Source organism: Protomyctophum parallelum (genome assembly GCF_964188405.1).
Source record: "Protomyctophum parallelum genome assembly, chromosome: 20".
NCBI classification, from domain to species: Eukaryota; Metazoa; Chordata; class Actinopteri; order Myctophiformes; family Myctophidae; genus Protomyctophum; species Protomyctophum parallelum.
The window spans coordinates 14,500,001-14,517,453 of NC_139718.1; the positions used below are offsets into that span (position 1 = coordinate 14,500,001).

At 41.1% G+C, this 17,453-nt stretch overlaps 1 protein-coding gene across 1 annotated transcript; it reads left to right on the top strand.

Moving 5' to 3' along the window:
• Nucleotides 1-1,209: 1,209 nt before the first annotated feature.
• Nucleotides 1,210-12,231, top strand: fsip1 (fibrous sheath interacting protein 1; the record flags this gene model as incomplete). The annotated part of the gene is made up of 9 exons (XM_083791609.1): nucleotides 1,210-1,344; nucleotides 3,909-3,939; nucleotides 4,400-4,566; nucleotides 6,056-6,134; nucleotides 6,254-6,343; nucleotides 7,448-7,593; nucleotides 9,007-9,144; nucleotides 10,864-11,025; nucleotides 11,941-12,231. The coding sequence occupies 9 exons, from the start codon at nucleotides 1,210-1,212 to the stop codon at nucleotides 12,229-12,231; spliced, it is 1,239 nt and encodes a 412-aa protein (XP_083647735.1).
• Nucleotides 12,232-17,453: the final 5,222 nt, after the last annotated feature.

The following is a 17,453-nucleotide window of genomic DNA, read 5'->3' on the forward strand; positions in this document are numbered from 1 at the left end:
AGTGCAACTATAGTCCTTCATTCAGTCTCTCCATTTTTCCTGTGACCATTTTCCAATATTGGTCTCCGACAATTAGGACTCCTAATTCCACTGCATCCATCCCTATATGGGTACATCTGCTATGGGCATTCCTTATTCCTTAGTCCCTCCTTATCTTTCCGTTTGGCGCTTTAATCATAGAAGAGCTCAACTTGGGCGTTTCCAATAAATGGACATCAATGATCAATGCTTTGATTGTTCTTGAGCCTTCACTTTCCTGCAGGTAATTCTCTGGGGTGTTTTGGAACCATACACATACATATTCAACGTTTCTTTGAGTGTGTGTGTGTGTGTGTGTGTGTGTGTGTGTGTGTGTGTGTGTGTGTGTGTGTGTGTGTGTGTGCATGCGTGCATGAAAGACCTTTTTGATTGGACTTGTTATAGATGTGTTTGTTTAGGCTATCACAATCCAATCACAATTGGATCTGTAATTATTAAAGGTATATTCAGTGATTTCACTCAAAAAACCTTAGGTTTCGTTTTTGGCTGGGACCTAAGCCTTTCATCCAATCAGGATAGAGAGCCAAAAACGAAACCTACGGTTTTTTGACCCCCAGGGGTTAACTGGGGACTGGACAGGGAGGAACTCCTTATATGGTCAGCACACTCTATAGTAGAGAGGATTATCACAACAAAACAAAAAAATAAGTGATATTTGAATTAAGTGAAATCACTGAATATACCTTTAAATAAGCCTGTGTTTTGTCTTTGGTCCAAATTATATTTCTCTTGAACTCCCTTTTTGTGTAGGCCTAATCCTTTTAGCATCATTGCATAATCTTACCACTACTAGTATTTAGTATTCAATAAATAAATCAAAACTCACAGAATACTAGAAAACAATGATGTGCGCACGAAAAAAGAAAATCACCTATGATGTGAAACGTGAAAGCCATTTGAACCATGTTTTGAACAAACTAATTCCGAGTTGTCTTGAACGCAGCAGCCTCGAGCTCGTTCCGTCACCATAGGAACCAGTGTAAATGTCATAGTTACAATCCGGGAGAGTTTCGCGTTTGCGTCCCTTAGTAGAACTTGGGTATATTTGTTGGCAAATAACTTGGTTTTGTTACCAATTTGTTCTTTCTCACAGATTCCGTAATACGCCTATACTGCAGTATTGGTAAAGGTGGTTAATTATACTTGTGAGCTGATAAAACGGACAACAACATGGAAATTACTAAAGGCAGCTTGGAGAATATTTCTCGACCTGCGTCTAGTAGTAGTGAGCGAACATGCAGCCGTGTGTCCAGTGTGTCATTGTCACTCATCTCTCTGACCGACGCGGCTCCTGATAGCCTGCAGGTAAGGGTTATGGCACTGGCTGTCTGGCTCTCAACCTTTTCAGTGACCCCACCAAATAATCCTTTTTGAACTGGGGACCCCCACCTCCTGATATAAGCACTTGGAGGCCAGGCGTTGTGAGCTTGGTAATTTGGCCAATGTTTGACCAGTTTTTATATAGTTTTTTGGTTACTTTTGATGCAGTATAAATTAATGGTCTTTTTTCAATTTATTTCTTCTTCTTCTTCTTCTTCTTCTTCAGCTTCATTAGGTATTAAAAGTCCTTAAGTACATTGTCACTTGGCACTTGCCAGCTTTGTGTGTGTGCATGTGTACCCCATAGCGATGATTTGATCATGCCTATGTTCCCTCAGCCCTACATGTCTGGTTAAATTTGGTAATGTTGTTCACAGCACACACCTGACAAAAGACCACTGCCATACCCTGCGTGGAGCAGGTTATGGCAGCATCCTGGGCACTATTCAAGGGTGTTTCGATACAGGATGTGTCATGTGTGTACGGTTGCAAGTTGGTCATCTCTGTCAACTTTTTGCAAGATTCTATAACCTGGACGTGGCAGAGCTTGCTATGCCTCACGTAGTCCTGGGTGTCGCCTCTAGACGAGGCAGGTCACGTACATAGACTTTTAGGTTCGGGTAACTTATGTGAGTTAACCCTGGTATAGGGCATAGGGCATACCCCGGAGCATTTAGGTGGACCAGGACTGTCAGCTCAGTTAGCCCTTGGAGCATATAAGGCATATAAAGTTTTCGCATGGCGAGTATATGTGCATTTATATACTCTCGGACAAGAGGGCACGTACTGTGTCATGGCGCAAAAGGCCCATTCATAGTCGAATGAAACTGTGTGCCTGTGACACCCAGGGGTCCCTGGAAGGGCCTCTGCTGTGTTTATATGCTGTTAGAATCTAAAGCAGCAGCATCAAATATTTGTAAGAAAAACAAAATAGGTCAAAATGGGCAGATTGTTTTACAGCCCAAATCGTCCATTGAGTTGAGTGACAGCTGAGTGACAGCTGACATGACATGCTGTTATACGGGTCTCAGGGCTGCTGAGTTCCTCAACAACTGAACCTGAATAAACAGGGATAGAGCAATGAAAATATTTGATGTGTTGCTTTTCTTTCCAGAATGTAACTATGGGGAACCGGAAGCTGCGCTCCTTATATTAGGACCCCAGAGAACCCATGGGGTATACAAACGTTCCGTCCTCACTGCATGTTACACTTTGCTAGTGCAATCAATTCACAGTATAAAATGTAAACCTTCATAAAACGAAATAATTCAATAATTAAACAGACTCTTAGGTTCGGTTTAGGTGTGCTGTCCCGTGGGAGGTTATGTTAGGGTGAGGGTTTGAGATGGTTAACATCGGTAGACAACTTGACTGCGTGTGCATGTGTTTGTTTTGATTTGTGAGTTATCTTGGCACAGTACCATTAGTGTGTACGCATAACAAAACCATGATGCTTCTATGCAACAATTGGTATGAAAAACATAATTGAAGCTGAGAAGGGCCATGCCTGTGGGTTAGGGTTAGTCGGTCATGTGGCTTAAATAGTTGTGGTGTCAATTAAGGTGTGGTTGTGGTACTGTACTCTATGTTGTTGAGAAAACTATACAGATGACAATGGAAACATATACCTGAGATTCAAAACAGATAATTAAGTACATGATGAGTGATTCATGAAGGCTATGTCAGGTTTTAAAGGAATGCAGTGTCACAATAGTAGTTTGATTGGGGTGCCCAACCTTGATCAGAGCTGAGGAGGAGGTCTGAGGATTATGCTTGTTGAGTGTTATTATGATTTAGTTGTAATTGTAATTTGACACTTTCTCTCAACTGACAAAAAATATAACAATTTACTTGGGTGATCAGCCCAACACAAGCCAGTGTTTGTGTTCACACAAACCCCGAAAGCTGGGCATACCCTCAAAATTGAGGACATAAAAGTCAGGACGCCAAAAGTGACTGGCCGGAATGTGACGATGTATGATAAGAGCGCCCCTCGCTTCACACAGGTGTGATTTTTATTTTATTACTACTGGTATATATGATGATTTATATATCATACATACATACATACATACATCATACATATTACTGTATATTATGTTTTATTTTGTCTTTAAATGTCTGGATGAATTGAATACACATAGGACCTTAATATAAGCAAGCCCTGAGGGCTTATCTGGGTTATCCGTTCTTTTGTAGGCTTTTGTAGGTTCTTTTGTAGTGCCACCGTGCCTTTTTGTAAACTGTTAATAATGTATTCAAAATAAAAATCACACCCATGTGAAGTGAGCTAATAATATTAAACTCATGTTGATTAGGTGATGTAATGGTGATGTAAAACAAACGGTGCCAACACAAACATTAAATAGACAATATGACGTAATGAGTTACTTTATGTCGTACATTTTCCCTTCATTGTCAATGGCGTTTACAAAACAAACATTGAACTAAAGACAAACATTAAACCTGTGTATAGGAGGGGCTAGCGCCCCTCAAAAATAATGTTGCTTTATGATGACCATTATCCACTGTGCATTCCCACCATGCAGGACCAAGGCAGTTCTCAAGAGAACACTGCAGGTAAGATGTACATACAGACCAGAGGACTGAGTTGAATCTGCACCAAACATACTATAAAACATTAGCTCTCAACCTGTGGGTCATTTAAGGAAGGATTTTAAAACTTTTTCATACCTAAAATAAATAAATAAAATAATATAAAAAAGAGGCAAAATAGTTGATCTACAAGCTCAGTTATTTTAGGAGGATGCCAATTGCATCCATTCAGGAGGGAGATCTCATACAGGATAAACATGTAATTGTAAGTGATTATACAGAAATGGGAGAACATGTTATTCAAGTGCTGGAGAGACAATGAAGTTGGTTCCTTCCTTTTCTTTTATGTAAAGCAACTTTGGGTACTTAAAAAAGTGCAATATAAATCAGAGATAATTGTTATATTTTAAATGCACTCATTTGGCGGTAAGTACTGTATAAATACAGTAGCCTATCTGTCTAACTACTATGTTTGTACTACCAGGACAGTTGCATGCAGATGTTGCCGATGAAGACAATGAGTCAGAACTCCAGAAAGCCTATGAAGAAATGCAAAGGCTCGATGACATTCTGGCTGCAAAGGTCCACAAAGAAAAAGAAGTCAAGGCCCAAGGGCGGGATCTTAAAGAGAAACTATGGCTGGAGCTGCTGGTATGCACATATTTCATCTGAGGACCCCCTTCGAAAACGAGCTATAGATGCTGCATCTCAAGAGGATTATCCTCTAGTGAAATTTCTAAATAAAAATAAAACATACCTAGGTCAGTGGTTCTCAAACTGTGGGTCAGGACCCCCAGGGTGGGTCCCCAGATTATTCTTTAAAATTAATTTGGGGGGGTCCCCCCCAAAAAATGATTAAGAACCAATGACCCAGGTCATACTGTATGTTTATGATGCGTTTGATCAATGCTCTTTTATCTGACCCTATATTAGTCAGAGAATATTATCAGAACCCTGGGAATCAGAACCGGATTCCCAGGGTTCTGTTTTCACTCTACAACACAAAATATATTTGCTGAAAATAGCCACTGCGTTGTGAGAGTGAAAAGATTTTGGATGTTTAAGTCTATTTTACATTTCCGGTGCTCGGGTGGCAAGGTGGTGGTTTGCCCACCACCATGGAGTGAAGGATTTGGAACGCATCTGGCTTTGAGTATCTACAGTACGTTATTCCGGAGGGTGGTCCTCACTGACAGGTGTAGGATACAACAACAGTGAGAACACAGAAATGTATGGGGACTGAGGAGGAGGAATTAATAAACTTTCTTTTAAATTTCATATTGATCTTGTCTCCAAACTAAGACAAAAACTAGGTTTTCTGTATAGCAATAAATTCTGTTTTCCAAATTCCAGTAAAAAAAAAGCTATTATTGAGTCCACTTTCCTCTCGGTCCTGGACTACGGGGACATTATTTATAGGTCTGCTGCTCCTTCACTTTTAAAGAGGCTAGACACTGTCTACCACTCTGCCTTGTCTACCACTCTACTTGTGATAGTTATGGTACCCACCACTGTGCACTTTATGTCAGGGCTGACTGAGGCGAGATAAGCATTGGCACCTATTTTTATATAAAGCCATTGCTGGGATGCTCCCTGACTATATTTGTTCCATGATGGAACTGAACAATAGCACCTATCAGACCCGCTCTAGTGATTTCTTAAGGCTCAAGGTTCCTCAGGCCCAGACAGAGTTGGGCAAGACAGCTTTTTCTGTCAATGGCCCAACTTCGTGGAATGAACTCCAAAACTCTTTCAAACTGAGCTCCCTGCCATCCTTAGGTCAGTTCAAAGGAATGCTCCAGAACATTTTTCACCACGATTGCTCCTGCTTCTGATCTATTTTACTGATGGTTGTTCTGTATAAAGTTCCTTTGTAATTTATCCTGATTTATGTTGTTTGATGTATTGTTTTTTTACTGTATTTTGTGTATTGTAACCTCGGCTACATTGAAAATGAGGGCTTGCCCTCAACTGTATTCCGAGTATAAATAAAGGTGATGATGATGAATTGGAATAAGGACTGAATTGGGAAGGGGAAAAAAATAAAAGTATTTTATATTTCTGTCCCTGTGATGGTGGCATGCAACACCGTTGTCCTATCCATTGTGTGATAATACATTTCTTAATGTCTCTGCAACAGAATAAATGTGAACATTCTTCTGAATGTGCCACTGAAGCAGAGAACACAAGGCTGTTTTTGTCCCTGGCTACAGTTAGTGGTATGTTTAAACCCTATACCATGAAACAACATTCTAATACAGTTGCAGTTAATATGTTTAACTTGGCAATAAAACAACATTCACTCATGGAGACCTTTGTACCCATTATCATTCTCAAGGTCCCAAAGAGGAAGGTGACTTTGAGCCTGTCTTTGGAACGCAAGTCCCTGAAAATGAATATGACCTGGACAGCAGACACCAGGAGCAATGTAAGTTATTGTTTTAATTTAAAGCTTTCCTATTCTATCCTGGATTTGAACCACGGTCTCCTGTGCTCAAGTGCTGAAATGACCACTATGCAAATAGAGCCTGCCTGCTTTCTCTGGGGAGAAATCTTATTTTGACCTTAATTTTAAACCATAAACAGGATCGTGTCAAGGTTTTGTCCAACCTAGACACAGGATCAAGGTCTCAATAGAAGAGCATGGAGACCAAATACAACCACCCCCAGTTATATTGTATTATTACTAGTCTACATACAGTAGTACTATACATATTGGACAAAATAACATTTTATTCACACAAAAGTGTCATTTGTTTTTGCTGTAATCAGAGTAGACCATATGAGAGAAGTTGTCTTCTCGTCAACATACAATTGGATAGAATAATTAGTACAGGATCGGGGTCAATGTGAATACTCAAAATATCGGAGAATGTCTCAATTAGCCCTTCACTAAATCCCACCCCAAAAAGAGATTGTCCAATGCCAATCCAAATAGTTTAGCAACGGTTACTATGCAGGTCAAGCTTTCTTCGCTGCTAACGTGCCTATTGGACAAGGATGGGTTGGGGAGGGACTTAGTGAAGGGATAATTATCTTAATCCAATATCTCTGATTCCAAGGGCAAATGGTGAGTGATCTCCAAAATCCGATATTATGAGTGCGTGCGTGCGTGCGTGTGTGTTTTTGGCTTTTCTGCTGATAATGTATTGATAGTTTCTAGTGAAGACGTAGAGAGAGATGGGGAGAGACTTGCAGCAAAGGTCGTCATGAACGGGACTCGATCATGAGACACGCTGTCATGCTAGAGCCTATAATATGTGGTATGCGCCTGGACCGCTAGGCCAGCAGTTGCCCCCACAACACATTTTCTTTTTAAATTACATTTAAGGCCCGATATTTCTACAAATGCTACACACATTGCTACACAATCTGATATATGATATGTGCCATGCATGTAAATACCTTACTTTATTTCCAACCATTTTCCAAAGAATACATTTATTCTTTATTTTCATATATTTGGGAAAGAAGAAAAAATACTAATTTAACGTCGAGGTACCCACAATACCTGTATCCCTTTCTCCAACAGGTGACAGGGAACCAGGTGGGATGAAGATGGCGAGGTCTTCTGGCTTGGGCCAGGAGGAGAAGGAGCCAGATCCGTGTGAAGACGGCTACTGTGGAGCTCCCAGCAGCAAGAAGACACAACAAGACTTTGTCAAGAAGAACATCCAGGTATGTCAAAGTGTTCATTTCGACAAAGACAAAACATATGTTTGTCGACTTACCTTTTTTCACTGACGAAAAATAAATACAAACTAAACAAAAATGAAGCTACATGTATGATGACTAAAACTATATGGCAATTTAAGTAGCCGTCTGGGCTACGTAGACTGGTAAACAGCGTGTTGGGGGTACGAGTCCTGATCCTGATGAAAAAAGTCAAAAAGTACACACACACACACACACACACACACACACACACATGAGACAAAGTCCTGGACCGGAAGTTGGCATGGATTCAAGCAACAGCCCAGCTTTATTGATCTTAAATCCCTTTATTTGAGATAGTTTTTTTTAGTAATAGTACAACATAAACATTACAGAGACTTTAGCTGTCACTGCACAATACTTTAAAACAGTTGGCATGTTGCACAGAATTTCTGTTATTTGCGCCGCCCTCATTGAAAACAATATATTTCAAACTCCAGCTTGTCACACTCCAGGGCTGCATGAACAGCGCTCGAGCGCTGTTTCCTGCTCCCTCAATGGCGCAACTCTCCTTCAAAGGCTCTGGCTCACATTGGTTGTATGTACGCAGTAACGCAGTACACAGGACACATTATAGGGCTGTGCAACTTGAACAGGCCCCAAAATGTTGTTCATGCTTTGTCTGTAGGTCTGCCATTCTCTGCCGCTCTCGTAGCCCTGGAACATGACTGCCATGATAATTATCATGACAGTCATGCAGTAACTTTGCCCTGTTTTTTGCAGTCGCTGCATTTACAAGATTTCCGTATATATAAACATTCAGATTTCAAATATAAAGTACTCACAAAGTGTCCCACGGGTGTTAGTTAGTAGCAGCGCGAGCGATTAGAATTGCTGCGTCACGCGTTCTTTAATCAAAAGCATTTTTGTCCGAGCTCTCCGGCTACTTTTTTCAAACGGGGTTCGTTTGGGAAATCCACAGTTGCACACCGGGAGCGCACTCGCCTATTAGTCTGTATTGGCAGGGCGGTCAGCGTACCTATATCGAACACACCGAGTGCCACCCTCCTCCCGACCGATAGGGGCGCGTAGTTGAAAGCCAATGGCAAAATAACACCTCGGATAAAAATGCTTTTTATTAAACAACGCGGGATGCAGAAATTCTAATCGCTGGCGCTGCTACTAACTAACACCCGTGGGACACTTTGTGAGTACTTTATATTTGAAATGCGAATGTTTATATATTTTAATTATTTGTAAATGTAGCGTCTGCAAAAACCAGGGTGAAGTTGCGTCATGACTCTCGTATGAATACGAGAGTCATGTTTACAGGGCTACCGCTCTCGGTGCGGTACAGTACATCATTGCGCGACATAGTTTCATATGACATGATTGCTTGACTTTTCTCTCTTTAACGGCGACGTTGAAATGCAATAGCTGGCCAGTGGCGCTGGGAGCCACGCGTTGACGATGAGCCAGACGGAGATGCAACGTCTGACCGAGCTCCTCCGAGAAACTGAGGAGGACGAGGAGGAGAATGAGGAAAAGGACAGCACCGTGGGAGCAGACAGCAAGGTACGGTAATGAGGACATGATGGAGACCATCCATCACATGCTGGAAAAGGTGCAGTGGTGCCCACCTACTGAGGACCCCAATGGAAACACTTAGTCCCCACGACTTTAAATTTTTTGTGTTATGCTTTTAGACTTATAGGGCCCTGTCTTGTGCGAGCCTTATACCCCTTATCCCTAAACTTATTAGCCTATGTTTTACTATTAAAAAAAGAAACTAGTAGTTCAACTAGCCGATCTGCATCGACAGCACGTTGTGAGCTTGTAGGTTGACTATTCAAACTATTTTAAAATGTTTTTCAAAATAGTAAAACATGGCAAAAGTCTTACTGTACCACGTGCTGTTTACATTTTAGTATTCAATCAATCAAAACACAAGTAATGCTGTTGCTGTAACATCACTTTCCACAGTAACTAACTAGCAGTGTAAGTCATTGTAAGTCACATAGGGGACCATTTAGAACCCTTTCAGGGAACTCTGAGGGTTTGTTCTGGTTTTATCAAATGTTTTTATCAGATTTATTGACCTGTACTTTCGTTGAACTTCTACAAACTGTTTTTCAATCAATCAATCAATCAATGCATCCTGGCATCACTTGTGGTCACAAATTAAGACAGATTTGGCTCCCTCTTTCTGTGAATGTGCAGAAGCATGTAAGCGTCAAGCGTCAGACAAAGATTACCTCACTGTACTGCTTCCCACTCTTTCCTAATGATGGAATGAGAGCCTTACGTCAACACAGTGAAGAAGAAGCAACTGTGGCATTTCTCTGCATACTTGGAGAGTATCAACATCCAGTAGTGAATACCTACTGATAGACCCAGACTGTTATTGCGAATGTAGGTTGCATTTACTATAAAAACCTGCATTTCCCATCCGTCCACCAGTCTGTCACATAGAGTAATAAAAGGATAGAGACCGAACTGGAGCTACTCATTTCAATAGAAGTTGCTCAGTGGCGTTTTGAAGCAATTATAACTCAATGGCTCGAGTGAGCGAAAGTTTAGCCAAGCCCAGGACCTCAAAGTTATGCACATGCCGTGCGAAAATAGGGCCCTAATATCACTTTTTGTAGCCTTTCCATATAATGGCCATATATCACCTGTAAACAGGCCTGGTTTAATGTCCGTGCAAGAATATATTTGTATATATTTATCCATGAAATTATTCATATTTTGTCCTGTTTATAGATTATTTAGAGTGCAAAATCTTGGGATCTTGGGATTAAATCTTTTCTCTATAAGCATGAAGTTCGACACAGTGTGCTGAGAGAGCTTTGTAACAACTGGTTCAAAAACAATGAACAAAATGTTGATCTCTTGCTGAATGCTTGTTAGGCAGTTGTTGTAGGCTACAGTACGTACTAGGTAGCCAGCGCCCACATCAGTGTTTCTCTCTGATCGGGTACATAATCTGCTACTACAGCCCAGAGCCATTTTATAGAAGAGTTGCGATATTGAGGGGGCAGAAAACAGCCCGGTCACGTTGTTTATGTATTAGCGCAAGCCCATAGACTCCAATGCATTCCGTAAACTTCCGGTTCTCCCCATTCTCAATAGAAGTCTATGTAGAAGAGCCGCCATTGGACTGGCCCCATGAAGTGAACGGAGTTTGCGAAACTCTGTCTTACTCTATGGCTCTGCTACAGACTACCTTGCTGTCGGATACTTTTCAGGAAATGGACAAAAATATATAAATATTAATAATTTCGCCCCCATCAGGATGATGTGTGGGCTGTGTGTGTCCCACCAGGCCAGGGTTACACCCCAGAACCATCCAGCATGGAGCAGCTGATCCACATCGACTCCACACTCCAGCTCCTCCGCTCTGCTGAAGGCTTCCTTCATGTACCAAGATGCTACACCAACTCCAGTATGTGTCAGGTATGTACTATGTACCCTATAGTCTTAACATCACCAACTCCAGCATGTGTCTGGTGCTGTAATAGTAATGTAGATCTGCTATTTTTGAGGTCTAAAAGTCCTCTATAGGTCTGCCTGTGGACTGTATTTCCTCCCTTTTCTTTTTTCCTTTACAAGAAATTCTTTAAGGAGAGAATACCAGCACTCACGGACATGTCATGTCACATTCTTTAGTGTCTGTAGGGTGTGACACCTTCCACTGTCCGTGTTAATGCAAACAACATATAGCCAACAAGAACCCAACCCAAAAGTGCAGTCATAGTACAGACAAGGCAGAGGCAATGAGACAACCAAGGTTTCCGGGCACACTTGATGTTAAAAGGAGGAAAACTTTATTGAACCGACATGTTTCGACCTATACGGTCTTCATCAGGGCTAACATAGTACAATACAGACACATTCAAATTATATACATAACTTTGAAAATTAAGTAACACTAAATGGCCTTTAGACAATGTAAGAATATAAATACTAAAAGATTAAATGTGCAAAAAGGGCAGCAGGTAGCCAAGTCCTTCAGGGAGGGGGGGGGGGGGGGGTCAGGATTTATATTGCAAATAGTAGAGAATGTAATGTTCTTTCCATGATGAGAAGACAGGTTGAGCAACAACCCAAAACTAGCAATACACTTGTTAACTAATAAAGAGCATGTCTTAGGGCCTCAATCAAAATTCAATTGAAGTCCACCCCTCTCTAAAAAGGTTATTTTTTTATTTCCCCCCACACTATTGGTTCCTTCTCCTCCTCATCATCATGGTTGCACAATGTGTTACCGTAATTTCGCTCAGCCTCATCAGCATCGACAGACACCACTGCCCTCCATTTTGGGCCCCTCAGCATAGCAATAACAACTCTCCTCGCGTTGTCTCCTTGCAGTCCATGTCACCGCCGACACTCCCAGAGGACCAGTTACACACCCTGCTAGATGAGAGCATGTTGACACGCACTGAGGAGACGTTGGACATGACGCCATGGGGTCCTCCTGAGTCTGACAGAGACACAGAGGGTCATCATCAGAGCCTCGTGTCTCTCTCGGAGGCCCTGCTGTCAGAGCTGCTCACCGATGAATACACCACCAGCTTCAGTAGACTGGACAATGATGTGGAGCTGTGCGAGAGGAGCATCACTGCCAGCACACAACCGCTGCACTCTGAAGAAAGACATTAAGCACTTCAACCCTAGCGTCCCTATTCTGGGTGGACATTGGTTGAAAAATAGCAGCTCACAATGTGTCACAAGTTCACAACCCAAACACGTTAACCGTTAACTTGTGAGCTTGTAGATAGGCCTATGCCATTTTCACCGAAAACCCCCCTTCTATCCGGGATAATTGTAGTCAAGAATCAAATATTAGACTATATTATAATTCAGGACATAAGTGGAACAAACTAAGATACTTGAGAAAGAATATACGAAGGATGACATAAGTAGGGCAATATTCGCTATGGGGCATAGGCCTAATTATTTCACTTATTTCAGTCACAGCAATTCCACAAGAGGGCAGTATTGGATCATGAAAAACATTTTGTCCAAGACCAGCAAAACTTTAAGACCTGCATATTGGTTCAACCTGTTTGTTTTATCCTGACTAACAGTTGTGCTTGGCAAGCCATTACATGGATTGTTTATTAACTGAAGGTGAAATTGGGGTATAGCTCTGTGCTGTTACTTTGGGACTTTCTTTCATCTTATTTGCAGTTTTTATTTTAGGCTGTACAGTCGCTGTGTTGTCTATTATTGTGACACAATAGACAATGGCATTTTTTATAAAAAATTCCCCTCATCTATACCAAATCCCATCGCTTAATTTAACATCTGAGATGGTCACAGAACACTTTCATTCAAATTACATTAAAATAAGGAAGACAGGGAAGTTAATTCTCAAAATGCGTCCAATGCCGTCCATCAACTTCCAGCCACTAGATGTCGCACTATACTCAACTAAATCAAACACTGCTGTCCAGTTGAATAAAGTGGATGCTGGGTCATTCATTCCAATATTGTGAGACAACAGTAGTAGAGACTAGAAACAACTGAATATTGTGTGGTAGCAGACCTAATTACATTTTGCAACATGTATACTATAGGTTTAGTTTTGGCTGTATTGTTGTCCTATCTGCACATTTAAAGGACAATTATTATTATTTTTTCCAACCAAGGTTCATGTTTTAGGTTGAGTGTTAAAGGGTTAACAAAATTGCAAACAAATTCTACTACTACTACTACTACTACTAAAACTAATATTGCATAATATAGAGCAATACAATTTGCGAGATGGGAAGTGGAGATGATGATAGATGACATACTGATTATTTTGAACTGCAGTGTAGGCCTACCACAATACACAATATCTTTTCAGTATTTTAGCCAGTATTTTCCTTTCGTAATGAACTTGAACAAGTTAAGTTAACTTGTGCCAAATCCAAATGAATAATAGGCAAAAATTCTGCAAAATAGCAGATCTTCACGGAGAGAACGGAGAGAACCAAGTACAGATCTATGGGAGAACTTGGAGATGTCGTTAATAAATGCACCTGGCTGTGGCCCATAATGACCCATAATGGTCCTCTGAAGTCACACATGAAGAAGGGTTTGGCTCCCTCTATATCTGAGGCGCTGTAAGCTTCAAGCAGCAGGGCTCCAGCCTTACCTCACTGTACTGTTCCCTCCCTGGTGAGCTCTCCGCCCTCCCACTGTTTCCTTTAATGATAGATATGAGCCTTACGTCAACATTGTGAGGAAGAGGCAACTGTTAAAACCTCAGTAGATTGGGCTGGACCGGAATGTCAGATGGGGGTTGTGATGTGCTTTTGCTACTGATAATATATTTATGTTGTAGTTTGAATTTATTATATTGGGTAATTCATGTGGACTTTGTAAATGAGAAAATGGAATTACAAACCAAAGACTTCAATTATTTTTGCATGGCGATCAAAAATAATGTTTCATAAAAAGATAGTGCATGGCTTCACGAAATATCTGTCTGACTGCCCCCCTGGTTGCGACCCAAGGTTTACTCAAGTATTCTTCATGTTTTAGCAAACACAATATACAGTTTCAGTCGCCACGTAAACTCCGGGCTGTCAAATGGTATGTTCCTTCCCCTCCCTATAAATGTGTATGTTTCAAGCATGCTATATTGCTATTGTCTGTGTAGTGTGTACCGGTAATTGAAGAATGTAACCTGGGTCAAGAATGATGTGAACAAACAAACTAGCATTCAAAATGTTTGCTGCTGACCATGTGGCTATAACAAAAGGAAATGGCGGAATGCAGATAATCAGAAAAACATGAAAACAAAACATTGAAAAGGTGAGGCTAAAAATAAGTGAGAAAGGCAGTGTCTGTCTTTACCACAGACTTATAAATATGCTAGTGGATTAAATATATTTATGTATTTATTGTATGTTATTGTTTATAGTACTGCTCTTTCATTTATAATACACCCCATTAAATGGTATAGTCCAGGCTCATTAGCGCCAGCTGGGTAGGCCTATAAAACGCTACCACTTGCCAGTGAACTGCTGGGAGTAGAGAGCTATCTGTATTTGTCAATTGGTATTGTAATGTTCTTTTGGTGAATTAATATACCAGCTGGTTTTATTGCAAAGGCTTCTGTACTGAATTCAAACCGCAAAGACGGTCATTATCATAAGCAGTCATGGGGGTTTAAAAGTCATTAAGCCTGTAGATAACTGTTGTTTGAGTCCCTTATGTGAGTTAGCCATACATAGTGCCAGGGACGACATGACGTCTTCTGGACGTCTTTGCAATGGGTGCCACGGACGACAAGACGTCCTCCCAATTATTATTATTTATTTTTTCAACCATATTTTGAAAATCCCTCTAATCTGGTGTACAGGTGATGACATGCACATTACATGCATAATAGAATTACAAATTATTTCTTTCTTTATAATGGGAGAATTGGCACTCAGAGCCTAAACTGGTGACCACCAGGTGGCGCTGAAAGAGTTTTAAAGGAACATTCTGGTGATGATTGTACCGAGTTAGGATGTTTACTGTTTAGGTGGGTAACTGAAAACAGTTGTATGAGACTTCTGCCCGACAGCAACGATAATATGTATAGGCCTACTGTGTGCTTTATTATTTTACCTTTTTACATCCTGTTAAAATAATTTGACCCACTTCTTTACACCTGTAAACCTGTGATGTGACAACAATAGAGTTAATTGTGATGTGATTGTGATTCTCCCATCAGGAAGATGTGTGTGACTGTGTGTCCCACCAGGCCAGGGTTACACCCCTCGGAACCATCCAGCATGGAGCAGCTGATCCACATTGACTCCTCCGCTCTGCTAAAGGCTTCCTTCATGTTCCTTCAAGCTGCTACACCAACCCCAGAATGTGTCAGGTATGTAGCCTACCCTATGCCCCGGTCATACCATCTACACCAGTGGTTCCCAAAGCTTTCAAGTCGAGTTCCAAAAAAAAAGATTTTATGTTTGCCCAGGACCCAAACTAGTGAAGATTACCGATCTGACCGAAGCTGTCAAGCTCATACACTACTTATTATTAATATGTTTTTAATGACAATTCTTAGATTTAACTTTTTTATTAAAAAAATAGGCTATATATTTTCATGTAGAAAATAATGGTATTTTTTACTAGATTCCTGAGTAACCTATAATCTTTTTCTGTGACCCACAAATGGGTCCCGACCCACTGTTGGGGAAACTGTGATCTATTCTACACCAACCCCAGCATGTGTCACCTATGTAGTATGTACCCTACCGTATGTCTGTGCTTCTCAAGCCTTTGATGGTGCACCCATATTGCATTAGGGCTACGGACCCACATCATTTTAGACTTTTTGTTTTTGTTCTGAAAATGTTAGATTATTCTTTTTGAAAACCTTTTAAATATGAATTGCTCTTCAACACTGTAATAGCTCTGCGTCTATACTTAGATGCTGTTAAAAACCCTCCGCACAGCAGGCTGCTCTGAGCCAAGGTCATTATGTCTCATTACAAGGTCAACGCAGTAAGGCATCCATGCAGCCTCTTGTAAAAGACGTTTTGTTATCGGCCCTCAGGGAGTCCAGCCCACGCAGGGCGACGTGGTATTGTTACAAGACTCTGTGCTAATTTTGAAACTAATGGTTGACTCACTGTTTCCACGTGACGAATGTAGCCCGTTGTACATAATTTTCCTCTAGTAAATTAAATGTAGGACATTTTAAACAAAAATGGGATTTTCATTATACAATGAAACAGGTTTAGACGTTTTGTGTGTTTTATGTGAGCCTTTGTTTTTATAACCAGTGTCTGCCGTTTCTGTTCTAGCGGAAAATAAATTATTACATAACATTATTTTAAACACTTCACCCTGACACCTCTACGTTGGGACAGTGGTGGAAATAGTACTCACATGTTTTATTTAAGTTAGTTACACAGTCGGAGAACTCCGGAGCTTTAGGGTGGTTCATATTCGGACAGTCACATGATTGGTTTCCAAAGCAGAAGGCACTATGTTTGTTAGCGTCTGTGTTTTAGTTATGTTGAATTTAGATACCACTGGACATAATATTGTCCTTGATCAAGATTCCAAACACCCAAATTATGTTGTTTAACTGCTCACTCACTGTACTGGCCAGCTCCCAGATGCGCATCCATAGGGGTTAAAACAAATAGCAATTTCTTTCTCACCCGGCCTTAATAGTGAGTTTAAGTGTAGTGGCCTACATTTAAGATAGACTACACTCTTAATAAATCACTTTCACAACCAGACGTCTATTCTGCCTCAGTGGCGGTAAATCCAAGGGTGGTCGTAAAAGTAAATATGCTTTTGTTTTGCGGTTACCTTTCTTCTCAGCGGTAGCTTCCACCAGTCAGGGATTCCTAATTGAAACCTTTTGGTCTCGCACGTGAGGGAACCTGCTTTGTGTGACTGTCCATACCACTCTGAGGCAGTGGAAAGTGTCAACGTATGTAAAACATAACGCAAAGCTTACGTCTGTGCCTCAGCAGCAACACCCCCCGAGTACTGAACCCTGTTCTAAATCAATCCACATCGGAACGTGCAGCCAAGGCTTTCCAGAACACTGATGCAACTATGTCTCAATTCAGATCGATGGCCTCTTATTGTCTTAGGTGGAGTCAGTTCATGACTCTGAGTGCTCACTCACAGGATGTGTCAAGACGCAAATCTGTGGCTTTAGAGCAGTGGGTATCAAAGTGGGACCATGCAGTGCTTTAGTTTTAGAGATTGGCTTAATGCCTTAATCCATTCCTACTTTTACTAGATCAGTGGCCTTGTGGTTGAGTGTCCGCCCTGGGACTAGGAGGCTGGCCGGGGTTCAATCCCCAGCCAGGTCATACCAAAGACTCTAAAAAATCCTCCCTGCTTGGCACTCAGCATCAAGGGTT